Source organism: Aquarana catesbeiana, linkage group LG06, assembly GCF_042186555.1.
Source record: "Aquarana catesbeiana isolate 2022-GZ linkage group LG06, ASM4218655v1, whole genome shotgun sequence".
NCBI lineage: Eukaryota > Metazoa > Chordata > Amphibia > Anura > Ranidae > Aquarana > Aquarana catesbeiana.
Genome location: NC_133329.1, coordinates 335,917,494 through 335,937,789, shown reverse-complemented (window position 1 = coordinate 335,937,789; position 20,296 = coordinate 335,917,494). Strand labels below are relative to the sequence as shown.

The 20,296-nt window shown below is 41.2% G+C and overlaps 1 protein-coding gene across 1 annotated transcript in view; it reads right to left on the bottom strand.

The window, feature by feature from the left end:
• The window catches only part of LOC141148076 (dynein axonemal heavy chain 11-like), a 1,034,097-nt gene that overhangs the window by 771,532 nt on the left and 242,269 nt on the right, over nucleotides 1-20,296 (bottom strand). The window contains exons 24-26 of the mRNA XM_073635228.1: nucleotides 5,426-5,542; nucleotides 4,860-4,946; nucleotides 342-500 (exon numbers count right to left, since the gene is read on the bottom strand). Coding sequence (XP_073491329.1) covers nucleotides 342-500; nucleotides 4,860-4,946; nucleotides 5,426-5,542 — 363 coding nt within the window. The remainder of the gene's footprint in view (nucleotides 1-341; nucleotides 501-4,859; nucleotides 4,947-5,425; nucleotides 5,543-20,296) is intronic.

The following is a 20,296-nucleotide window of genomic DNA, read 5'->3' as shown; positions in this document are numbered from 1 at the left end:
ATGGGAGGATGAGCAAGAGTGAATGACCTATGGCCTGCACGTGATTAAAGTGTGAGCTTGGCAAGGTAAACAATCATGTGCCAGAAGCTCTGTTCAGGGAGATGCTTTGCTACATGTGCCTGTGGCCCACCTACATGCATGTATTGCAGAGATGTACTGAATATGTTGTTTTCTTATTATTTTGCTCAAACATACAGTATGCATATCAAAAACACGCGCTGTCTGTTTCTACTCCTACATACATGTATAAAAGCAACAATGAAACAATTACTTTGTAAGCAATACATTTTTTAACATTGGCACTTTGCTTGTACTACAGACAAACTTGTCCATGGACTTACCCGTACAAATACAACCATATCCCACACTGACTTCAGTAAGGCGATGGCAGTGCGACATTGGCGTAGCTGTTTATACTCTGGGACACTGACTTCAAACAGTTCTGCTGTTTCCTGCAGTTTTCTCATCTCATCCTCCAACCTGGAGATATTTCTATGGGTCTAAAGACAGGAATATTGTCATTTGTCCGCATGTTACTTGTGACATTTCCAAGGAGTGTGAATTATCTGCTGTTACACTTGACTACGTCCTGCATGTAGTGTATTTTCAGGGAATGAATCACGCTTCAGGTGGTTGAAGTCCTTAGCATTAACAGTTTCAACACTACCAAACAACATCTGGGAATTTTATGGACAGTTTGAGGGTGAACAGAAGTAATTCATATCTCTTTACCAGTACATAACAAGCTTTTATTTTCTGTCACTCAGTCAGAAATGTGTGAAAAAGTTCCACTGCAGTCTACTGTGTGCACTGACATTTTTACTGTAGGCATTCTTTAAAGCTGGTCTTTTTTACTTGTAGACAAATTCTTTTGCACTGTATTTGTTTCCTTTGGCTTGCTGGTGGGAATCTAGTCAAAGGAAGAGTATTTAGGCTAAGAAAACTAACAAAACTGAAATGTCTACTTCTCTGCGTATTCACATTAGTGTCCTTTAAAGCAGATCTGTCCCCCTCCTCCCTATATAAAGTGTATAAAAAATTTACCATTTCCCTAGTAAAAGTGTTATTCTGCACTAAAACCTTCATCCTATCTCTTAAATAACCATTTGTGGACCACCCAATAGCACATTTACTGCTACAGGGCAGCAATGACCCTCACTTTCGGGTATCAGGTGCGAGTGCAAGCCACCGACCTGATGTCCGCCGCAACCTGCTGATTGTTGTATACACAGGCAGAACGGCAGTCTGCCCATGTAAACAAAGAAGATTGCCATTCTGCCAGCACAGAAGGCATGGATCCTGTGTTCCTGTAAAGCAGAAACACCGATCCATGCCTTCCACTATTAAAAGCACCTCCTCCACAGTTAGAAAACACATTTTAGGCACACAGTTAACCCTTTTATTGCCCCTGATGTTAACCCCTTTCCAGGCAGCGTCATTAGTACAGTGCACATTTTTAGCACTGATCACTGTATGTGTTACTGGTCTCCAAAAAAGTGTCAAAAGTGTCAGTGTCCAATTTGTTCACTGCAATATCACAGTCCCACTATAAGTTGCTGATTGCTGCTATTACTAGTAGAAATAAATAAATAAATAATTCCATAAATATATTCCATAGTTTGTAGACACCTTAACTTTTGTGCAAACCAATCAATACACTCTTATTAGGATTTTTTTTTTTACTAAAAATATGTAGCAGAATACATGTTGGCCTAAATTGATGAAGAAAATACATTTTTAAAAAAATTTATTGGATATGTTTTATAGCAGAAAGTAAAAATTGTTTATTTTTCTTTCAAAATTATCGTTCTTGTTTTGTTTTTGTTTTTGTTTTTAAATAAAAACCGCAGAGGTGATCAAATACCACCAAAAAAAGCTCTATTTGTGGGAAAAAAAGGACATACATTTTATTTGGGTACAGCATCGCATGACTGCGCAATTGTCAGTTAAAGTAACGCAGTGCCGTATCGCAAAAAATTGCCTGGTCAGAAAAATGGGGGGGGGGGTAAATATTTCAGAGCTGAAGTGGTGTTTTGTCTTATTTTTTTTCCCCTATTTTAATAAGCCAGTACGGCATAAGTTCACCTTTTCATTTGTTCTGAAAAGGTGAACTAACCCTTTAACCAATCATTTTTGGCATATGCATTCTTAATGGTCTGCAAAACCTGGGGCATTGCAGGGGTGTGTTCCTCAAGTAAATTCCACTTTCTCATTTCATAAGGTTTGGTAAACTTTATCATCATACCAATGAGATCCCTGTAATTCCTGAGTACTCCAAATCTCAGGAGATGTTGCATCACTGTATCACAGTGCACGGTCATCTTGGGCTACTAAACATTCTAAGAGATATAGCCAGAAAGAGGATGATTTCACCCTCCTCTAGGCACCAAGGGAGGAAACCAGAGGACGGGTATGTATACTGTCTAGGTGTTTTTTTTATGTTTTATTCTGCATTTCAGCAAAAGGGAGGGGACACACTTAAAAAGGTAGAGCCTGCTTTTTAGGTTCAAGGCCTGATTTAATTAGCCAGCAAGAGGTCACTTTTAGGGCCAAATAACACTATGATTTTTGACACACAATAAAGGATGTAGACAGGTTAGTCATTGTTTTAAATGATGTTAATTCACAACAATGAAATGAGCATTGGCTGAAAAAAAAATATGTTAATGCACTGACACATGTTAAAGGGCTTATTGATGACAATGGCGGTGTACAAAAACACATTGTCAATGGGCATTGATAACACATGTAAAAAGACATGCAAATACCCACAAAAAGGTGACCCCCTAGGGTTGCTAGACTGCTAGAGAAGGATTTTTTTTTGTTTTAGTGTAGGTAAATTTTCAGGCATGGCTGGCAGCCAAGCCTGTGTGTTAATCTGGGTTGGGTGAGTGACTCAGGTAGGCTGGATGACTCATCAGCAGCTTCCCTGGTGACTCCCCCTGCTATCTGGAAACTTGGAGAAGATTCCAGAAGCAGTTGGGAAGAGTCTAGGAGGAGCTAGCTGGAGTGTTCTGAGGGCCCTGACCAATCCCCAACAGAAGGGTTGGCAAGGGGCAGGCCCCCTCAAATACTCAGAGTCAACCTAGCAGAGGCAGTGTGGGTTCGGGTGGAAGATGGGGATGGAGTATTAGACTGTCGGGGCCTTTTAGAGTAGCTCCCCAGTCTGGGGGGAGGTGAACTCAGGCCTGGGCTCGGGTGCCGAAGGGACCCTTCTCATGACACACGGAGGGATCATGACCAGGAGGCACAGGAGCAAGGAGTGGACAGAAGGAGAACGAGGACTGAGAGGCATGCCTGAAGGGACTGAGTGCAAGCAGTCTGGGATGGATCCAGAGTCAGCCTATGAGAACTGTGGAGAAGTAGTCAGGAGGGCTAGCAGGGCCTGAAGAGGTGGTATTGGGAGTAGTAGCCACAGGAGAGGACAGCTAGCAACAAGACCTCTATTTTTGCTACAGCAAAGGGGCACGTGGTCCTTGCCTGCAAAGGGCATTTGCTTTGGATCTGACTGAGTCAGTGTCAGACCATCCCATCAGTGCTAGCTAGTTCTGGGAGTTGAAGTTCTACAAGCAAGTCTGTGCTGGAGGTAAAAGAGGAGTGTGTATATACTGGATGTATATAGTTGTGTCCCTAAACAGTTTCTACTGATGAAGCGGGTATCCCATAATAACCATTCCCCATCCAAGTTCAATTCCCCTAAATAAAAAAACAAAAAACAAACAAAGCTGCAATGACTGCTTCTTGTCTCAGGAGTGATTAAGAAATGTATGTGTCTGGCTGTGCAGGGTGGGAGATAACCAACATCCATCAGCGGCTCTTGCGGGGGTAGGTCTACATTGATAATGACAAGCAATAATATGGGTGGCCATGCTCGATTGCATTTGCTGCTAGAGTGATCCTAGCACACATACAGTTCATTTTACTACAGAATTTCCCATATGTTTGGTATCCCCATTCTGAAATCCTGATTAAGGGGGCCCACAAAACCCTTGATATGCATTGGCTTTTTTCAGACAATCTGAATAACAAACATGCATAGATTTTTAAACTATCAGGTTGGGCTCTCTGTCTTCTACACCATATGTGAGTTTTTATTATTGTCTGTTTCCCTATTTTTTTGGTAACCACCATCACCTGGGAAAAAAGTTAACAAAAAGGCCACATTTGTAATCACTGCCAAATTAGTACTAGAGGTACTAATAGGTCTCCCAATGGGGACGGCAGCTCTGGTAACCACTAACAAAGGTTAGATTTCTTCTCAGTTTGAACAGATTTCTACATCTTGCCATATCTCTGAAATAGGAAGAGAAGGAAATCTCTTTGAATGCCACCACATATAGGAATAAAACCAGACTAAAGTTCCAAAACCTAAAGTGGAAGTCCAGTTATTTTTTTTATTAGGATTAGTAGGAAGGGTTAGGTTTATTTTTATAGCAATCCAGGGCTCCATTAGGGAGATGTCATCTCACCTACTGTTACCGTAACAAAAGTTTTACCTGACTGGAAGTTAGGGAAAGTTTGCAACAGGGACACTGACAGCAATAATGAGCAGACAGGGGTTCTAGGCTCCCTTACTGTGCTAGAAAGAAACATTTTTAATTTTGTTTGCTACTAAAGATTTTTCCTCACTTACTTTCTGGTGAAATCATGTTACTGGGACAGTAAATAGAGGTAAATCTCTCCAACGGAGCCCAGGATGGCATGAAAAACCTCAACAGAGGTCCTAAACATTTATCACTCTATCAAAAACGTAAAAATGTTTTAGATAAACATATACAATAAATTGAAAGTAAAGTGTAAACAATCCATGTGGTGATAGTCTTGTCTCCATTGAAAAAGGTAACAAAATTGTGTCATACCTTATCCAAATGTTTGTATGGATCTTCTGCATCAAATTTAAAGATAATTTCGTTTTTAAATCGATTTCTATATTCGTGCTGTTTAACCTGTAAAATAAAATGAACACAGGTTCACTGATGGGATCCATTATAGCAAACCATACATTTTTTTTTATGAACACCTTTTCTGAATTGTATAAATCTGTTTTTACCTTGAAGTGAAAAAAAAAAAGAAACTAAGTATATTTAAATTGCACCTATCTCACAGCTAATGCACACGGGCAGAACGAAAACATTTAAAATCTATATTTTGATCTGATGTGAGTTATGCAGTGTTTGAATTGGAAAGAGATTAGACATAATTGAAGATAAAAGACATACGGGCCTCACCAGCGTTTTACTGAAGTGGGGCTTTAAATTATCAGATCCATCCAGAGTGCATTACCAAGAAACATTGAATTGTTATCTTTAGACAACCTTTTTTCCAAGAGTTTACAATTTCTCAGTTCAGTGAAGCTTGGCTCCAGCTTGTTATTGGAACAAAAAGAGAAAAAATCATTTGCTTCAAAGCACAGAAGCGATCTCACCTCAAAAAGGACACATTTCCTCCTGATAACAGAGACTTCATTTGCCTGCAGAGGAGACACTTCATGCTTTACTATGAATGCAATCTTCTTCAGGTTTTTCCACCTCTCTGGCAATTCCTGAGAAAGGAATAGAGAACAGATAGTTCTAAGCTAGGAATCAATAACTTGCACTGAAATGTTCATATGTGCTGACTGTGGATTAAAAAACAATAAAAGATAAGAACTGCTAGTCTTGAAGTGAAAAAGCTACTATAAGTCTAAGCATTGGCTAGCCATAGACAGGCAGATGTCTCACCCTGTGCAGCTGGGACATGCCAAAATACTTTTTGCCATAGTGCAAATTCAGTGGCATTGTCCATTTTCTTCAGAAGAAAGAAAGCGATTGGTGTCTGCTGTCACAGAGATTTTTTAATGTACTGAATTGCAAAATCTTAGTTCAATAATAAGTACTCCATTTTGAGGAACCTATTCTAGCCCCTTCAGAATCTACCACATAGCTCAATCCTTGTGTAATCATCAAAAAGTGTTGCTTGGACTGCATCCATCACTTGTAAAAAAAATGGCATGTGGATTGTGGTGCACCATAGCACACGCCCATTGCACTTTCTATACTTGTGCATTAGGATAGCACGACACAAAGTGTTGTGCATTACCATATTGCAGTAACGCACATTATGCACTCCAAAGACATGCTGGTAGGTTAATTGGATCCTGTCTAAATTGGCCCTAGTATAGGTATGAATGTGAGTTAGGGACCTTAGATTGTAAGCTCCTTGAGGGTATAGGGACTGATGTGAATGTATAATATATATATGTAAAGCGCTGCGTAAATTGACGGCGCTATATAAGTACCTGAAATAAATAAATAAATAAATTATGGCAACTCATTGGTCTGAAGGTAAACTAAAGGAATTGCTTTCAAAATGGAGATTAAAGAGCCAGAGGGATCTCTTGATGGTTTTGCTATGGGTCCTGTAATACATTGTTATGGCCATGACTCCAAGGCTGTCAGTTACTACATTCACATCCTGCTAGCATTGCTGATAGCATTGATGCAATGTAACACAGTCAAGAAGGGGGCAGAAGGAAGGTCATCGGTCATCAAAGGTCATCAAAGTCATCTAAGTCTGTGAAGAAAAGGTGCAAGCCCTTTTAACTCCTTTTTCCCACGAAAACCCTGGGTTCCTGGACACACCCAGAGAAGATCATTTTCACTGCTTCCATCCCTGAGCAGCTCAGAAAGGCCACACCTGGAGAGGCAGAGGTAGCTCGGCAGGTGATCTGCAATCAGGTGAGCAGCCCTCTACTGTCATAACTGGTGTATGGGCAACCAGCTCAGAACCTAATAGCATGCAGCTTCTCCTGAAGATCTAACCACTGTGGGAAGCATCTCCCTAGTTGCTACCTTTGTACTCTTATTCCAGTGGGGTGACCCCTTATCCTTGAGCCTGGGATCCCGTCAACTGTTTGCCTGCATTAACCAGAGCCAACTTGGACCTCACTGAGAAGGATTCTGTTTATGAGGTTAAGCACAAGTAGCTGTGTTGTTTACTGTTTAGTGATACTAAAATAGTCGCACTTACCCCCTCACCGGCGGCATCCTCTGATCGGTGGTGGCGGCCTCCCATTCTCCTGCCTCCACGGATCATCATGGTCACAGCAGCTTCTGTTTCCTCCCTCCTCCTCGGTGGCCAATTGGGAGGCTTCTCTTTTCGGCCAATCGGAAAACGGGTCTCACACTCGCTTCTTATTGGCCGGCTTGAGGATCAGTGTTTCAACAGCAAATTTTAATTCGCTGGTGTAACACACCTTGGTGGAATCGGAGCACATTCTATAAAAGAACTCACCCTATTTTAAAGCCTATTAGAGCCTCTGACTGCTGTAATTCATGCGCCCAGTGTCCGTAAAGGGGCCGGATGCATGATCGGCCGCAGAGACCGTGGATAGATTCATGTTATGCATGAATCTAACCATTGCATATAGCGGCGTTGGTGAGGGGCGGAACCAGGGCCGCCACTGAATCCTCAGCTAGATTCTCTGTTTTGGTGTCTTAAAGAGACTATGCTATGCAGCCACATTACCGATACCCTGATTTGAGCCACTGAAGAGTCCCTGTTTGTGCATTGTTCATAATCCCTGTTGCATTACTCTGCAGTGTATGCATGCTCTTAGCCATTCTGGCCCTGTTTTGCGTTACCGATTCTAATTTTGCACCTGTTCAGCAAACTGGAAGTTACAGTTACATTCAGCTGATCACCCGTGTAATTACACACATAAAGCCTTACTGAATGACATTTTGTTGATAAAGAACTGGGTATCATAAACAATTGCCTTAAGAAGCCAATATCACAAGCTGAGCACAGGGACAGAGTGTTGACACCCTATAACAGGAAGTGCCTTAACAAGGACCCCCATGGCAGTTGCAGTTTTAAAAATATTAAAAATTACTTTAGAATTTTTTTTTTAAAGAAATTTGTATTTACCACACAACAGTATTAAATCCAGTACATAAATGCATCCATAATAGTACAGTACATAAGGATGGGAGTACACACAGCTCCCAAAAAGAAAAAGAACACAGTGTACATTGCATAACCAACCAAGTTTTCAACCTCAATATATAATGCAGGCCACCCATAAACCTCGCAACCTAGTACTAACTTTTCCTTCTTAAGGGGTAAAAGTAACTTCAACACATGGAAACATGTCTGATTAACCACCTGATGCCCGCGCTATAGCTGAAAGACGGCTACAGCGCGGCGCTCAGTTGCCGGGAGGGCGTCCCTGGACATTCTCCTGTTTACATCCCCCCTGCGCGCCGCCACGGGCACACATCAGGGGAAGTCTGTGTTGGTCATGTCCCTTTGACACAGTCAATCACAGACCGTGCTAAATGGTCAATCATAGCGGCCATTTAGCACTCGATCGGAGTGTCCAATGAGAGATGATCTCATATGAAAACATATGAGATCATCTCTCATCGCCGGCTCTCCCTTTTCACACAGAGATCGCGTGTGAGGAGGGATAGCGACCTGCAGTTGAAGCGTGAGCCATGAGTGTGTGAACACAAACACACACATGCCCACAGTGCCATCTGTCCCCTGTGCCACCTGTCTCCAGTGCCACCTATCAGTGCCATCTGTCCCCAGTGCCACCTGTCAGTGCCATCTGTCCCCAGTACCACCTGTCAGTGCCATCTGCCCCCAGTGCCACCTTCCCCCAGAGCCACCTGTCCCCAGTGCCACCTGTCAGTGTCATGTGCCATCTGTTATCAGTGTTACGTGTCATCAGTGCCACGTATCAGTGCCATCTGTCATCAGTGCCACCTGTCGGTGTCACATGCCATCTGTTATCAGTGTCACGTGTCATCAGTGCCACGTATCAGTGCCATCTGTCATCAGTGCCACATCAGTGTCACGTGTCATCAGTGCCACATATTCGTGCCATCTGTCATCAGTGCCACGCATTAGTGCCATCTATCCTCAGTGCCACATATTAGTGCCATTTATAATCAGTGTCATGTGTCATCAGTGCCAGGTATTAGTGCCACCTGTCATCAGTGCCACATATCAGTGCCGTCATCAGTGCCACGTATCAGTGCCATCTGTCATCAGTGCCACATCAGTGACATGTATCAGTGCCACATATTGTGCCATCTGTCATCAGTGTCACGTGTCAGCAGTGCCACGTATTAGTGCCATCTGTCATCAGTGCCACATCAGTGTCACATGCCATCAGTGCCACGTATCAGTGCCATCTGTCATCAGTGCCACATCAGTGTCACGTGTCCTGGTGCTCCAGGGCCTTCAAAAGTGTAATAGGTAGTCAACAGGTTAGATGTGTAATTTATGCTCCTAGAACACCTGAAGGTACTACCTGCATGTTTGGCCTCTCTATGTGGTTAGGCTGGGAAAAATTCACACACATTTGGTATCGTAATACTCAGGAGGAGTAGCAGAATGTATTTTGGGGCATCATTTGTGGTATACACATGCCATGTGGAAGAAATAACCTATTACAATGACAATTTTGTGGGGAAAAAATCTTAATTTTGCAAAGAATTATGGGAAAAAATGACAACATCAAAAACCTCACCATGCATCTTACTAAATACCTTGGAATGTCTACTTTAAGAAAAGGGGTCATTTGGGGGGTATTTGTACTTTCCTGGCTTGTTAGGGTCGCAAGAAATGACATAGGCCACCAGTACATCAGGTGTGATCAATTTTTTATGATTTGCACCACAGCTTGTAGACTCTCTAACTTTCACAAAGACCAAATGATATCCACTAATTTGGATTATTTTTACCAAAGATATGTAGCAGTATAAATTGTGGCCAAAATTTATGAAGAAAAATTAATAATTTGCAAAATTTTATCACAGAAACAAAGAAAAATGTGTTTTTTTTTTCAAAATTTTCACTCTTTTTTCATTTATAGCGCAAAAAATAAAAAATCCAGAGGTGATCAAATACCACCAAAAGAAAGCTCTATTTGTATGAAAAAAAGGACAAAAAATTCATTTGGGTACAGTATTACATGACTGAGTAATTGTCATTCAAAGTGTGAGAGCACCGAAAGCTGAAAATTGGTCTGGTCAGAAGGGGGGTTTAAGTGCCCAGTAGGCAAGTGGTTAAAACAATCACAGAAACAAAATAAACCCCATATCCCACACAAAACAACAACAGGTCCTTTAGAGCATGTAAAGCAACTCCTATACTCTTTCATTCTTGAGATTGCATTCCCTCCCTCACCCTTTCATAGCTGTTCAAATATCTACCTCCCCCTCCAGTGGATCAGTGGAATCAATCCAGTGGAACCAAACCTTTCAAAATTTTTGGGAGGATCCCCAGGTGTCATATGTCATACAGTATAGCAGAATATCTGCATTAACTAACCTCATCCATATCCCTAAATTTAGAGTTCCAACATATATCCACTTCCTCGTTTTAAGCTTGCTGACATAGAAAAGAGAGAAGCCTAAGAAACAGTTTTGTGGCTGCATCCATCTCCTCGTCCTCCATACCTCAGAGGAGACACAATAAGGGGTTACATACATATGGGAAACTAAAACATTCACCTGTATATGAAACATGACAGCAATTAGATATTGTGAAAGATCTCTTTTTTTTTCACTTTTGCCTTTTGCATGTTTGAATTTGACTTTTACAAGTACACTAAAAGCGCATACAAATGAGACGGAGCAATTGTACAAGGGACAGGCAGGGAATCGCAATCCTGGAAATTCAGCCTTTGAAAGGATATTACCATACTGAAACATGTTTTCACGGGAGGCAGTTAATCAGTATGGGAGAGATCTCGATTCAAAAATGCGTAATCAGTTTCAAAGGTCAGCCGCTAAGTTAGCAGCACAGCGTAGGTCTGTACATTTAGTAAGAAATTAGACACCAGAAACCTTCATCTCTTTTTGTGAAAAAAAAAAAGCTTTACACAAGGCTTAACTTAGTAGTAAAATTGAGCCCATACAATTTAAAGCAATTTGATATAATTAGTAAAATAACCTTGGTGCCTAATGAGGTATTCTTCTCCTCTCTGGGGCTCACAGTGTTTGTGCCCATGGGCTAGGATTTTAGGCAAAGGAATTTAAATGCTTCCAGAATGGCTTCAGCTTTATTTATTTTTTTTACACTGGTTTCCACCTCATCTGAAATTTGTCCATCACATTTTGCGATGAAAAAAGAAGGTGACATTTTAAAAGTGCCGAATGTTTTGTCACGACTTACAATACAAGGGAAATGTAGACAGGTATGAGATGGAAAAGGTATTTTGAATAAATGGACTTTAGGCTGCACAGCACAAGAATTAGAATGAGCTTGGTGTTCTATATTTTAACTGAATGGAGGAGTATGTGCTTTTCTGAAAATGTGTTCCACTGTGACATTTTTTTTTTCTACTTTTTTATCATTTTATTTAAAATCCAACTTCAGCTAAAACTTTTATTGTAGATAGACTAGGGGAGGTTAAATACTTCTGTCAAGTTTTCATTGCTGTGACATTGTTGGGTAGATTTTACTTCATTTTCTGCCACAGAAGAACAAAATTAGGGAATCAGTTGTCACTGAGACAGGAAGACACCAAGATTAGTAATAACCTGACAGAGGTTCTACCCCTTGTCTATTAAATAAAAAGTGTTTTGTTGTAGGCTAGGTTAGCCACTGGAGAGATATGCCACTATTAGAGGGAACATGACACCTGCTTTAATACAGATCACTTAACAAGAGACAGGAGTGATAGATTCATTTTCCGTGAACTTTAAAGAATCCTGACTCCTCATCTACATGCCCCTCCCCTGCAGGTTCTCTTGCTGAATTAATTCAGCCACAACAGAAGAGTGAAACAACATTAAAAAAAGATCACCCTTTGTATATTGTGATCTTTAAGCTAGGTACACACTATTAGCGCAGGGTTGAACGAAAAAAAAAAAAAAACGGTCAGCTCCTATCGTAGCTGCTGTACTAACCATGCAAGGTTAGTTCAGTGATCTCCCCCCGTTGAGCTTTTGTGTTTTGACAGGGGGATGACCCCCCCCCCCCCACAAGAACACTCTGATAAACGATCTCTGCCATCGGCTGACAGCGCTGATTGGGAGCCGGTTGGATGCTGGTTTTCCAGCATGCTCGGCCGACAGAAGCCGGCCAAACGGCTGACTTCTGTAGGACAGACTGACATGCGTCGGACGTTTTTATTTAACCGGCTGTTGTCTCCCGACATTCAGCCCATGTGTATTCGGCTTTAGAGTTACCTTGTCCAACATTTATACCCTAGGCACTGGCCCTTATAGGGGTTAGAGTGTATCTAAAGCGAAAACCTTTTTTTCATTTTGGCTATAGTAGATAATGGTTAAAACCCAACAGTTTTTTGCCATCTGTCTACCACTGGGGTGATTTCCCTTTACTTGCTGTCCTGTAAACCCAAAAATGGGAATAATCCCATTTTAGACAGAAAGATTTTCCCTCTTTTTCTATTCTGGTATCCACACCAAATTTTTGATTTTTCATTACTTTAAAGTGGTTGTAAAGACAGAAGGTCTTTTTTTAAATCTTAATGCTTTCTATGCATTAAGATAAAAAGCCTTTTGCGTGCAGCAGCCCCCTTATACTTACCTGAGCCCATCTCAATCCAGCGATGTTGCATGATAGACTTTGATGTCTGGGACTCACTCTCATTGGCTGAGACAGCAGAGAAGCACCATTGGCTCCCTAAAGTATTGGGACACCTGCCTTTAGACGCACATGAACTTTAATGACATCCCAGTCTTAATCCGTAAGGTTCAATATTGAGTTGGCCCATCCTTTGCAGCTATAACAGCTTCAACTCTGGGAAGGCAGTCCACAAGGTTTAGGAGTGTGTCTATGGGAATGTTTGACCATTCTTCCAGAAGCGCATTTGTGAGGTCAGGCACTGATGTGGTTGAAAAGGCCTGGCTCGCAGTCTCTGCTCTGCTTCACCCCAAAGGTGTTCTATCGGGTTGAGGTCAGGACTCTGTGCAGGCCAGTCAAGTCCTCCACCCCCAAACTCGCTCATCCATGTCTTTATGGACCTTGCTTTGTGCACTGGTCCAAATCATTTGGTGGAGGGGGATTTTGTTGTGGGGTTGTTTTTCAGGGGTTGGGCTTGGCCCCTTCGTTCCAGTGAAGGGAACTCTTAAGGCATCAGCATACCAAGACCTTGTGGACAGCCTTTCCAAAAAAGTTGAAGCTGCTATAGCTGCAAAGGGTGGGCCAAATCAATATTTAACCCTGCGATCTAAGACTGGGATGCCATTAAAGTTTATGTGTGTGTAAAGGCAGTACATTTGGTAATGCAGTGTATGTGTTATTCTGTCCGGTTTCAATGTATGTACTGTATGTGTGTATGTATTGTTGTTTATACACATTTATATTGTATGAGCACATTAATTGTTCATGGCACAATCAGATGCATAATTTGAAAACTTACAATACTAGTATATTCGGAAGTCAGACTTTCAAAAACTATTCTTAACACACTCAAACTATTTTCTGCACACAGAAAAGTTTACTAATTATAAAAAAATATATTTTGTGTCAGTTTGCCTGAAGAATTTGACATTTGTGCTCACTTGACGTTATCAAGCAACAATTGCATTCACATTATTGCAATTACAGGGTTTTCAGCTCAATTCATAATGTGAGAACCTTCTTTTTTGCCCAAAAAAGACGGGGGAAAATGTTTCAATTCAACCCAGTGCTCAATTACTTTAAATGTTAGTAACTCCAACAAGGTAGGACAATTCAAAGACTATTACAATAGTACTGTTCAAAATGAAATAACAGTAATCCCATTTTTGCTGTGATATTTAAAAAGGTTTGTGGCAGGAATGTAAAGTGCTTTTTGCAAGCTGACTGTATAACTGGTTTTCAAGTAATCAAAGGATGAGGAAGGGAATGGAAAGGGTTTCAGAAGTAGTAATTCAAAAGCAATGTATGAACTTATATTCCTAATGGGGACATTTATTTCATTACAGATATTAATTTTGTAAATGACATACTGTATGCAGATTAATATTGTCTGTTAGCGTTCTTAAAAGTGCTGCAAAAAACATTGTTTTTACTAAGGATGGGAAACCAGTAAATTAGTAAAGTTAGCTATGTACCAAGAGATAAAGAAGCACGAATAAAAATGGCATATAGGGTGTTTAGAGGCGCATGGGTGGAGCCTGACTGAGCAGACATGCCAGCTTAGAGCTCTGCTCCTGAAGGGATGTTTTTGCCGTATTATACGGTGTCCCGGCTAAGCTTCACCCAGTAAATATTGTTACTCCGTCTGCTAATAACCCCTGCCACTTAATGTAACGGTTCTTGGGATTTCTCGCTTGAAAATGGAGCCAAAAAACAAAGCAGCGCTGCCTCAGGTTTCAGTCCGAATGGCACTAGCTTCATCCCCTCTACTTGTTACCAGTGTTGCCAACCTAACAGATTGAAATTTACTGACACAACACCCAAATTTACTGGCACAGCCACGTTTTTACTGGCATTTCCAAAAGTTACAAAATTACAGTTTTAAGTACAAATTTCACTATTTAGGCTACAAACAAGTACAATATGTAATTAGCAATGTGATTTAAGGTAGATAATAAAGCAAAAAACATTTCTTATTTTATTTTCGATATAGTAAGTAGCTCAGGGACAGGACTCAGGAGGGCAAGAAATTAGAATGGGCAGCACACATATGAAATTGACTCTCACGGTGATACTGACAGCAGTGTGCAGCAGTACAGATTACCAACACAACACTTCCCCTCCTGAGTCACAGTCACAGTCTCTCTCCAAGCCAGGTGATCCCTCCAGTCCAAACAGCACTGATGGTCCCGCTCCCAACCTGCCCTGCTCTCATCCTGCAGACCCACACACAAGGCTCTGGCCACTCTGCTTGGCTCCCTTACACTATGACATCACAGGACATGCTCAGGCACCGCCTCCACCAGACCCGCCCAATCACACTGTAGCAGGCACTCGTATGGTCTCAGCTGGCTCCGGGGCCGAGCGTCACAGCCATAGTTTTTACTGGCAACCTTTTCTTTTTACTGGCAGGAGAAAATTGCCTGTTTTTTACTGGCTGCCAGTAAAAATACTGACGGTTGGCAACACTGCTTGTTACCTCACACTCAATGAAATCCTCTCATCACTCTAAGGTGCCTGTGGCAGCACAGGGGGAATATGACTCAGATGATGGAGATGATGCAAAAGCGTCAAAATAGGCCACGCCCTACGCGTTTCATCATAGGGACGTCAACAGGAAACGCGTAGGGCGTGGCCTATTTTGACGCTTTTGCATCATCTCCCAGAGGATCACCAACTTAAATCTGATGCTCTTCTGTTTTGAGGACACATGGTTGCCTATTATAAACTGCTTAAATGTGAGTACCATTCTGTCATCTGCGTTCAATAAAGAGTGTTTTATGGTTTTACGCTATGGAATCTCCTCTTTCTTCTCTTATGCCTAAAACGTCACCGTGACCCAGAAACAGCCTGTGGATTGCCGCACAGTGGCATACACTGTGACTGCGCATCACCCCCGCAGGGGTTAAAGAAGCTGCCTAAAACATCACCGTGACCCAGAAACAGCCTGTGGATTGCCGCACAGTGGCATACACTGTGACTGCGCATTACCCCCGCAGGGGTTAACCCTTTCATGACTAAGCCTATTTTTGAAATTTGGTGTTTACAAGTTAAAATCCATATTTTTTGCTAGAAAATTACTTAGAACCCCCAAACATTATATATATTTTTTTAGCAAAGAATCTAGAGAATAAAATGACGATTGTTGCAATATTTTTTATCACACGGTATTTGTGCAGCGGTGTTTTAAACGCAAATTTTTGGAAAAGTGACACTTTCATGAATTTTAAAAAATCCAAACAGTAAAGTTACCCCAATTTTTTTGTATAATGTGAAAGATGATGTTACGCCGAGTAAATAGATACCAAACATGTCACCCTTTATAATTGCACGCACTCGTGGAATGGCGACGAACTACGGTACCTTTGAATTTCCATAGGCGACGCTTTAAAAAAATTTTACGGTTACCAGGTTTGAGCTACAGAGGAGGTCTAGGGCTAGAATTATTGCTCTCGCTCTGACGATCGCGGCGATACCTCACATGTGTGGTTTGAACACCGTTTACATATGCGGGCGCGACTTCCGTATGCGTTTTCTTCGCTGCGCGAGCTCGCGAGGACAGGGGCACTTTAAAAATTTTTTTTTTTTTTTTTTTATTTAATTTATTTATTTTTGTACTTTATAAATTGTGTTTAAATTTTTTTTTTTTTTTTTACTTTTATTGCTGTCACAAGCAATGTAAACATCCCTTGTGACAGTAATAGGTGGTGACAGGTACTCTTTATGGAGGGATGGGGGGTCTAAAAGACCCCCCATCCCTCCTTTACACTTCAAAGTATTCAGATCGCCGAAAACGGCGATTCTGAATACTGTGTACTTTTTTAAATTCGGCGCCATTGGCAGCCGAGTAAACGGGAAGTGACGTCATGACGTCGCTTCCGCATTTACAAGAAGAAGGCTGGAACGAAGCCGCTCGCAGCTTCGTTCCAGTCCGCCCCCAGCCGCCGAAGGCAGCGGACCGGACACCGGGCCTCCCGATCGCACGGGAGGCCCGGTAACAGCGGCGGGAGGCGGCGGGAGGGGGGGGATGTCCCCTCCCTCTCCTCCGGTATAACAACCGAGCGGCTTTTAGCCGCATCGGTTGTTATATTCGGGTAGCCGATCGCCCGCTGAAAACAACGGTACCGGGATGATGCCTGCAGCTGCGGGCATCATCCCGGTATAACCCCGGAAAGCCGAGGACGCATATATGCGTTCGGTCGGCGGGAAGGGGTTAAAGAAGCTGGTGAGTGTCCGCATGATCACAAGACACGAGCACCTGGTCACCAAGATTAATACAAATACCTGCCTTGTTTTACAAAGATGTAAAGTTTTTCACTTAAGTTGCACTGAGCACTAGTCACGATTCAACCTATGTAATTATTCAGCAATGTTATGTTTGTCAAAGACTTTTAAATCAATCACTATATGGGGTTTTTATGCGGATGGAATAGTTTTGGCTAAAGTCATTTTTTGATTTCATCCCCTGTCAACTTTCCCCCCTCCCCCAATTCAAAGGGGACCAACCTAGCCGTTAAATTTGCTATATGCGATTTTGTTCATATTTTGTTTATAATTTGTATGCGACTTTACATGTGGGATTTGGCTACACACGACTTACAAAGTATTTTTTAAACTAGGACAACGTTACACCTACATACTCCAAAGGGGGTCACTTTGCTGTTTTATGTTTGGTTTTATTTTCGTTGAATTTTTTATTTGCAATTTTGGTCTATACTTTATATGCGACTTTACATATGGGATTTTGCTACACACGATTTACCAAGTATTTCTATGAATTAGGACAGCGCCACACCCACACACTAACCCTTCACTTACCTTCTGTTTTTTCCACCTTGGTGGAAATCACATCTGTGGAGGCAGCAGTCCTTTATGCGATTTCTTCCATTTTTTTCCATTTTCTCCACTTTTTTCTCCACTAGGACAACGTTACACCTACACACTCCAAAGGGGGTCACTCTGCTGTTTTATGTTTGGTTTTATTTTCGTTGAATTTTTTATTTGCAATTTTGGTTTACACTTTATATGCGACTTTACATATGGGATTTGGCTACACACGATTTACCAAGTATTTCTATGAATTAGGACAGCGCCACACCCACATATTAACCCTTCACAAACTTCACAAATTACATCTTTTACAGACCCTGGTCATTCTTTTGTCATGAGGCAATTTGAAAAAATGCTTCACAAACCCCTAAGCAAACTTCAGATCATATAACAGTCTGACTAGGGAAATCAGAGAACTGAGCCAATGCACTGCAAATCTTGAACTGGGAGTTGATGAGTTGAATTTGAAAACCTCAAAAAAGGAAAACGTAGTCCTTCAATCTCGTTTAGAAGATTACAAAAATAGGGCCTGGTGTTCGAATATCCATATACGTGGAATACCTGAATCTGTCACTGATTTGCAAGCCACTATGCTATCCCTATTTCAAGAACTACAGCCTTCCATACTAGTCGAATGAATGGAGATCGACAGGGTTCATAGAGCCCTCACACTTCGCAAAGCTGATGGACCACCACACGATATTATCGCCAAATTTCACTATTTCGGTACCAAGGAACGTCTAACTGCAGAGCAAAAGATTCACTGATTTTCCAGGGACATACCTATCAACTTTTTGCTGATCTATCCCAGCTCACCATCTCTAAGCATCGGGCTTTGAAGCCACTTCTTCAAGTTTTACAGCGACACCAAATCACCTATCAATGGGGCTTTCCATTTTCGATTCGCTTTACTTACCAAGGATCTAAATATGTATGTCGTTCTGCTGAAGAACTCCAATCCTCTTTACAAAACACTCAGCTTCTAGAATGCCCTCTCAACCAAAGCAACACAAGAAATTGAATGCTTACCTGTTCCCTGCAAAAATCAGCTGGTGCTGAAGGAAATAAAAGTTGCCAGGGGCAATCAAAATGTGGTCGTTTTTCTTCTCCTACGACAACTCCTGAGGACTCTATAGACTGACTTTTTTCTTTTTGTTTGACTCGATGTCAGGTATTCTTATATCTTATATCTTTATAACTAACTAGATGTTTGGTAAACTCTTCTTTTTTTTTGTCTTACCAGTTTAGAACTCATGCGATGCAAACTTTTTTCTAAAGTTTAACTCCTTACTTTTCGGCTTACTTTTTTTTTTTTTACTGACAGCAGTGAGTTTTTCGCTATATTTCTTTACATAGCCTTGAGCTATTGTTTGTTTTTTGAATGTTTTCTGTCATGTTTTTTGTTCTTGTATACACCTTACCCCATCCCTTCCATCCTTCTTCATATGTTTTCTCATGACACATTGATGGGTATGGAACTTTTTGGGACAATAGGACAATGGTATCATTTCTATTTATGTATTACTTTTTATTGTTGGCAGTGTTCCCTTTGGTGGTGTTTTTGCACCTCCAGTTTGCTACCCTCAGATCTCAATTATTATGTGGGCATCTGCCTCTGATAGACCACCTCTCGCTCCCCAGTACGCCATTTTGTTGAGCTATTAGCTCTCTTTATTATTTTACAAATCTTAGTAAAATTTGCTCGACCAGAGCCAATTCCTTTCCTTAAATTCCAGCCTTTCCTTTTTCCTACCTCCTATACTGAATTGTATGCGATCCTACTGTCGGAACTTAACATTTTTACTATGCAACTCCTTATATTACCAATATGGCTCCCTTAAACATTTTGACCCTAAATGTCCAAGGTCTTAATATACCACAAAAATGCACTAAAGCATTCCGTTCATTTACCACAGCTAAAATCCACATTCTTTGCCTACAGGAGACCCATTTTACTGAACAATCTACTTCTAAGTTTTTCAGCTCCTCTTATCCACAAGTATATACAGCCACGGCAGCTACTAAACAACAAGGTGTTCTTATAGCTATTCACCGTACAACCCTATTTGCACTTTCATCTGAAATTAAAGATCCCGAAGGCTGCTACCTCATTCTTATTGGGCACATTTCTTATGTTGTTGTAACCATTGTATCATATTATGCTCCTAATAAACATTCATTATCATTTCTTTCCCATCTTTTTCATGTAATTGATTCACACAAGTTAGGTACAGTGATATTACAGTCATGGCCAAAAATATTTGCACCCCTGCATTTCTGTCAGATAATGCACCACTTCACCCAGAAAATTGTTGCAATTACAAATGTTTAGGCATTCTCATGTTTATTTCTTTTGTTTGTATTGGTATGACACAAAAATGTGGAAAAGCAAAAAGCCAAATCTGACACATTCCAGGCAAAATTCCAAAATGGACTGGACAAAATTATTGTCACCTTCTGAAAGTTGTAAGGAATAATTGCATTCAAGTTTGTGACACTCCTGTAATTTGTAATCAAAGTCACCTGTATACGGTAACACGTGCTGACAATATAGAAATCACACCGGCAACCAGTTAAAATGGTGAAAAATTCACTCAACTTTTCTGTTGTGTGTTTCTGTGTGCCAAACAAAGAATGGAGAAGAGAAAGAGCAGCAAAGAATTGTCTTGAGGATTTGAGATAAAAAAATGTGGGAAAGCATGGACAATCTCAAGGTAAAAAGTCCATCTCCAGAGATCCTAATGTTCCTGTGTTCACTGGGCGCACCATTGTGGAAAAGTTTACAGCCCATGGCACTGTAGCTAATCTCCCTGGATGTGGACAAAAGAGAAAAATTGATCAAAGATTGCAACACAGGATTGTTCGAATAGTGGATAAAGAC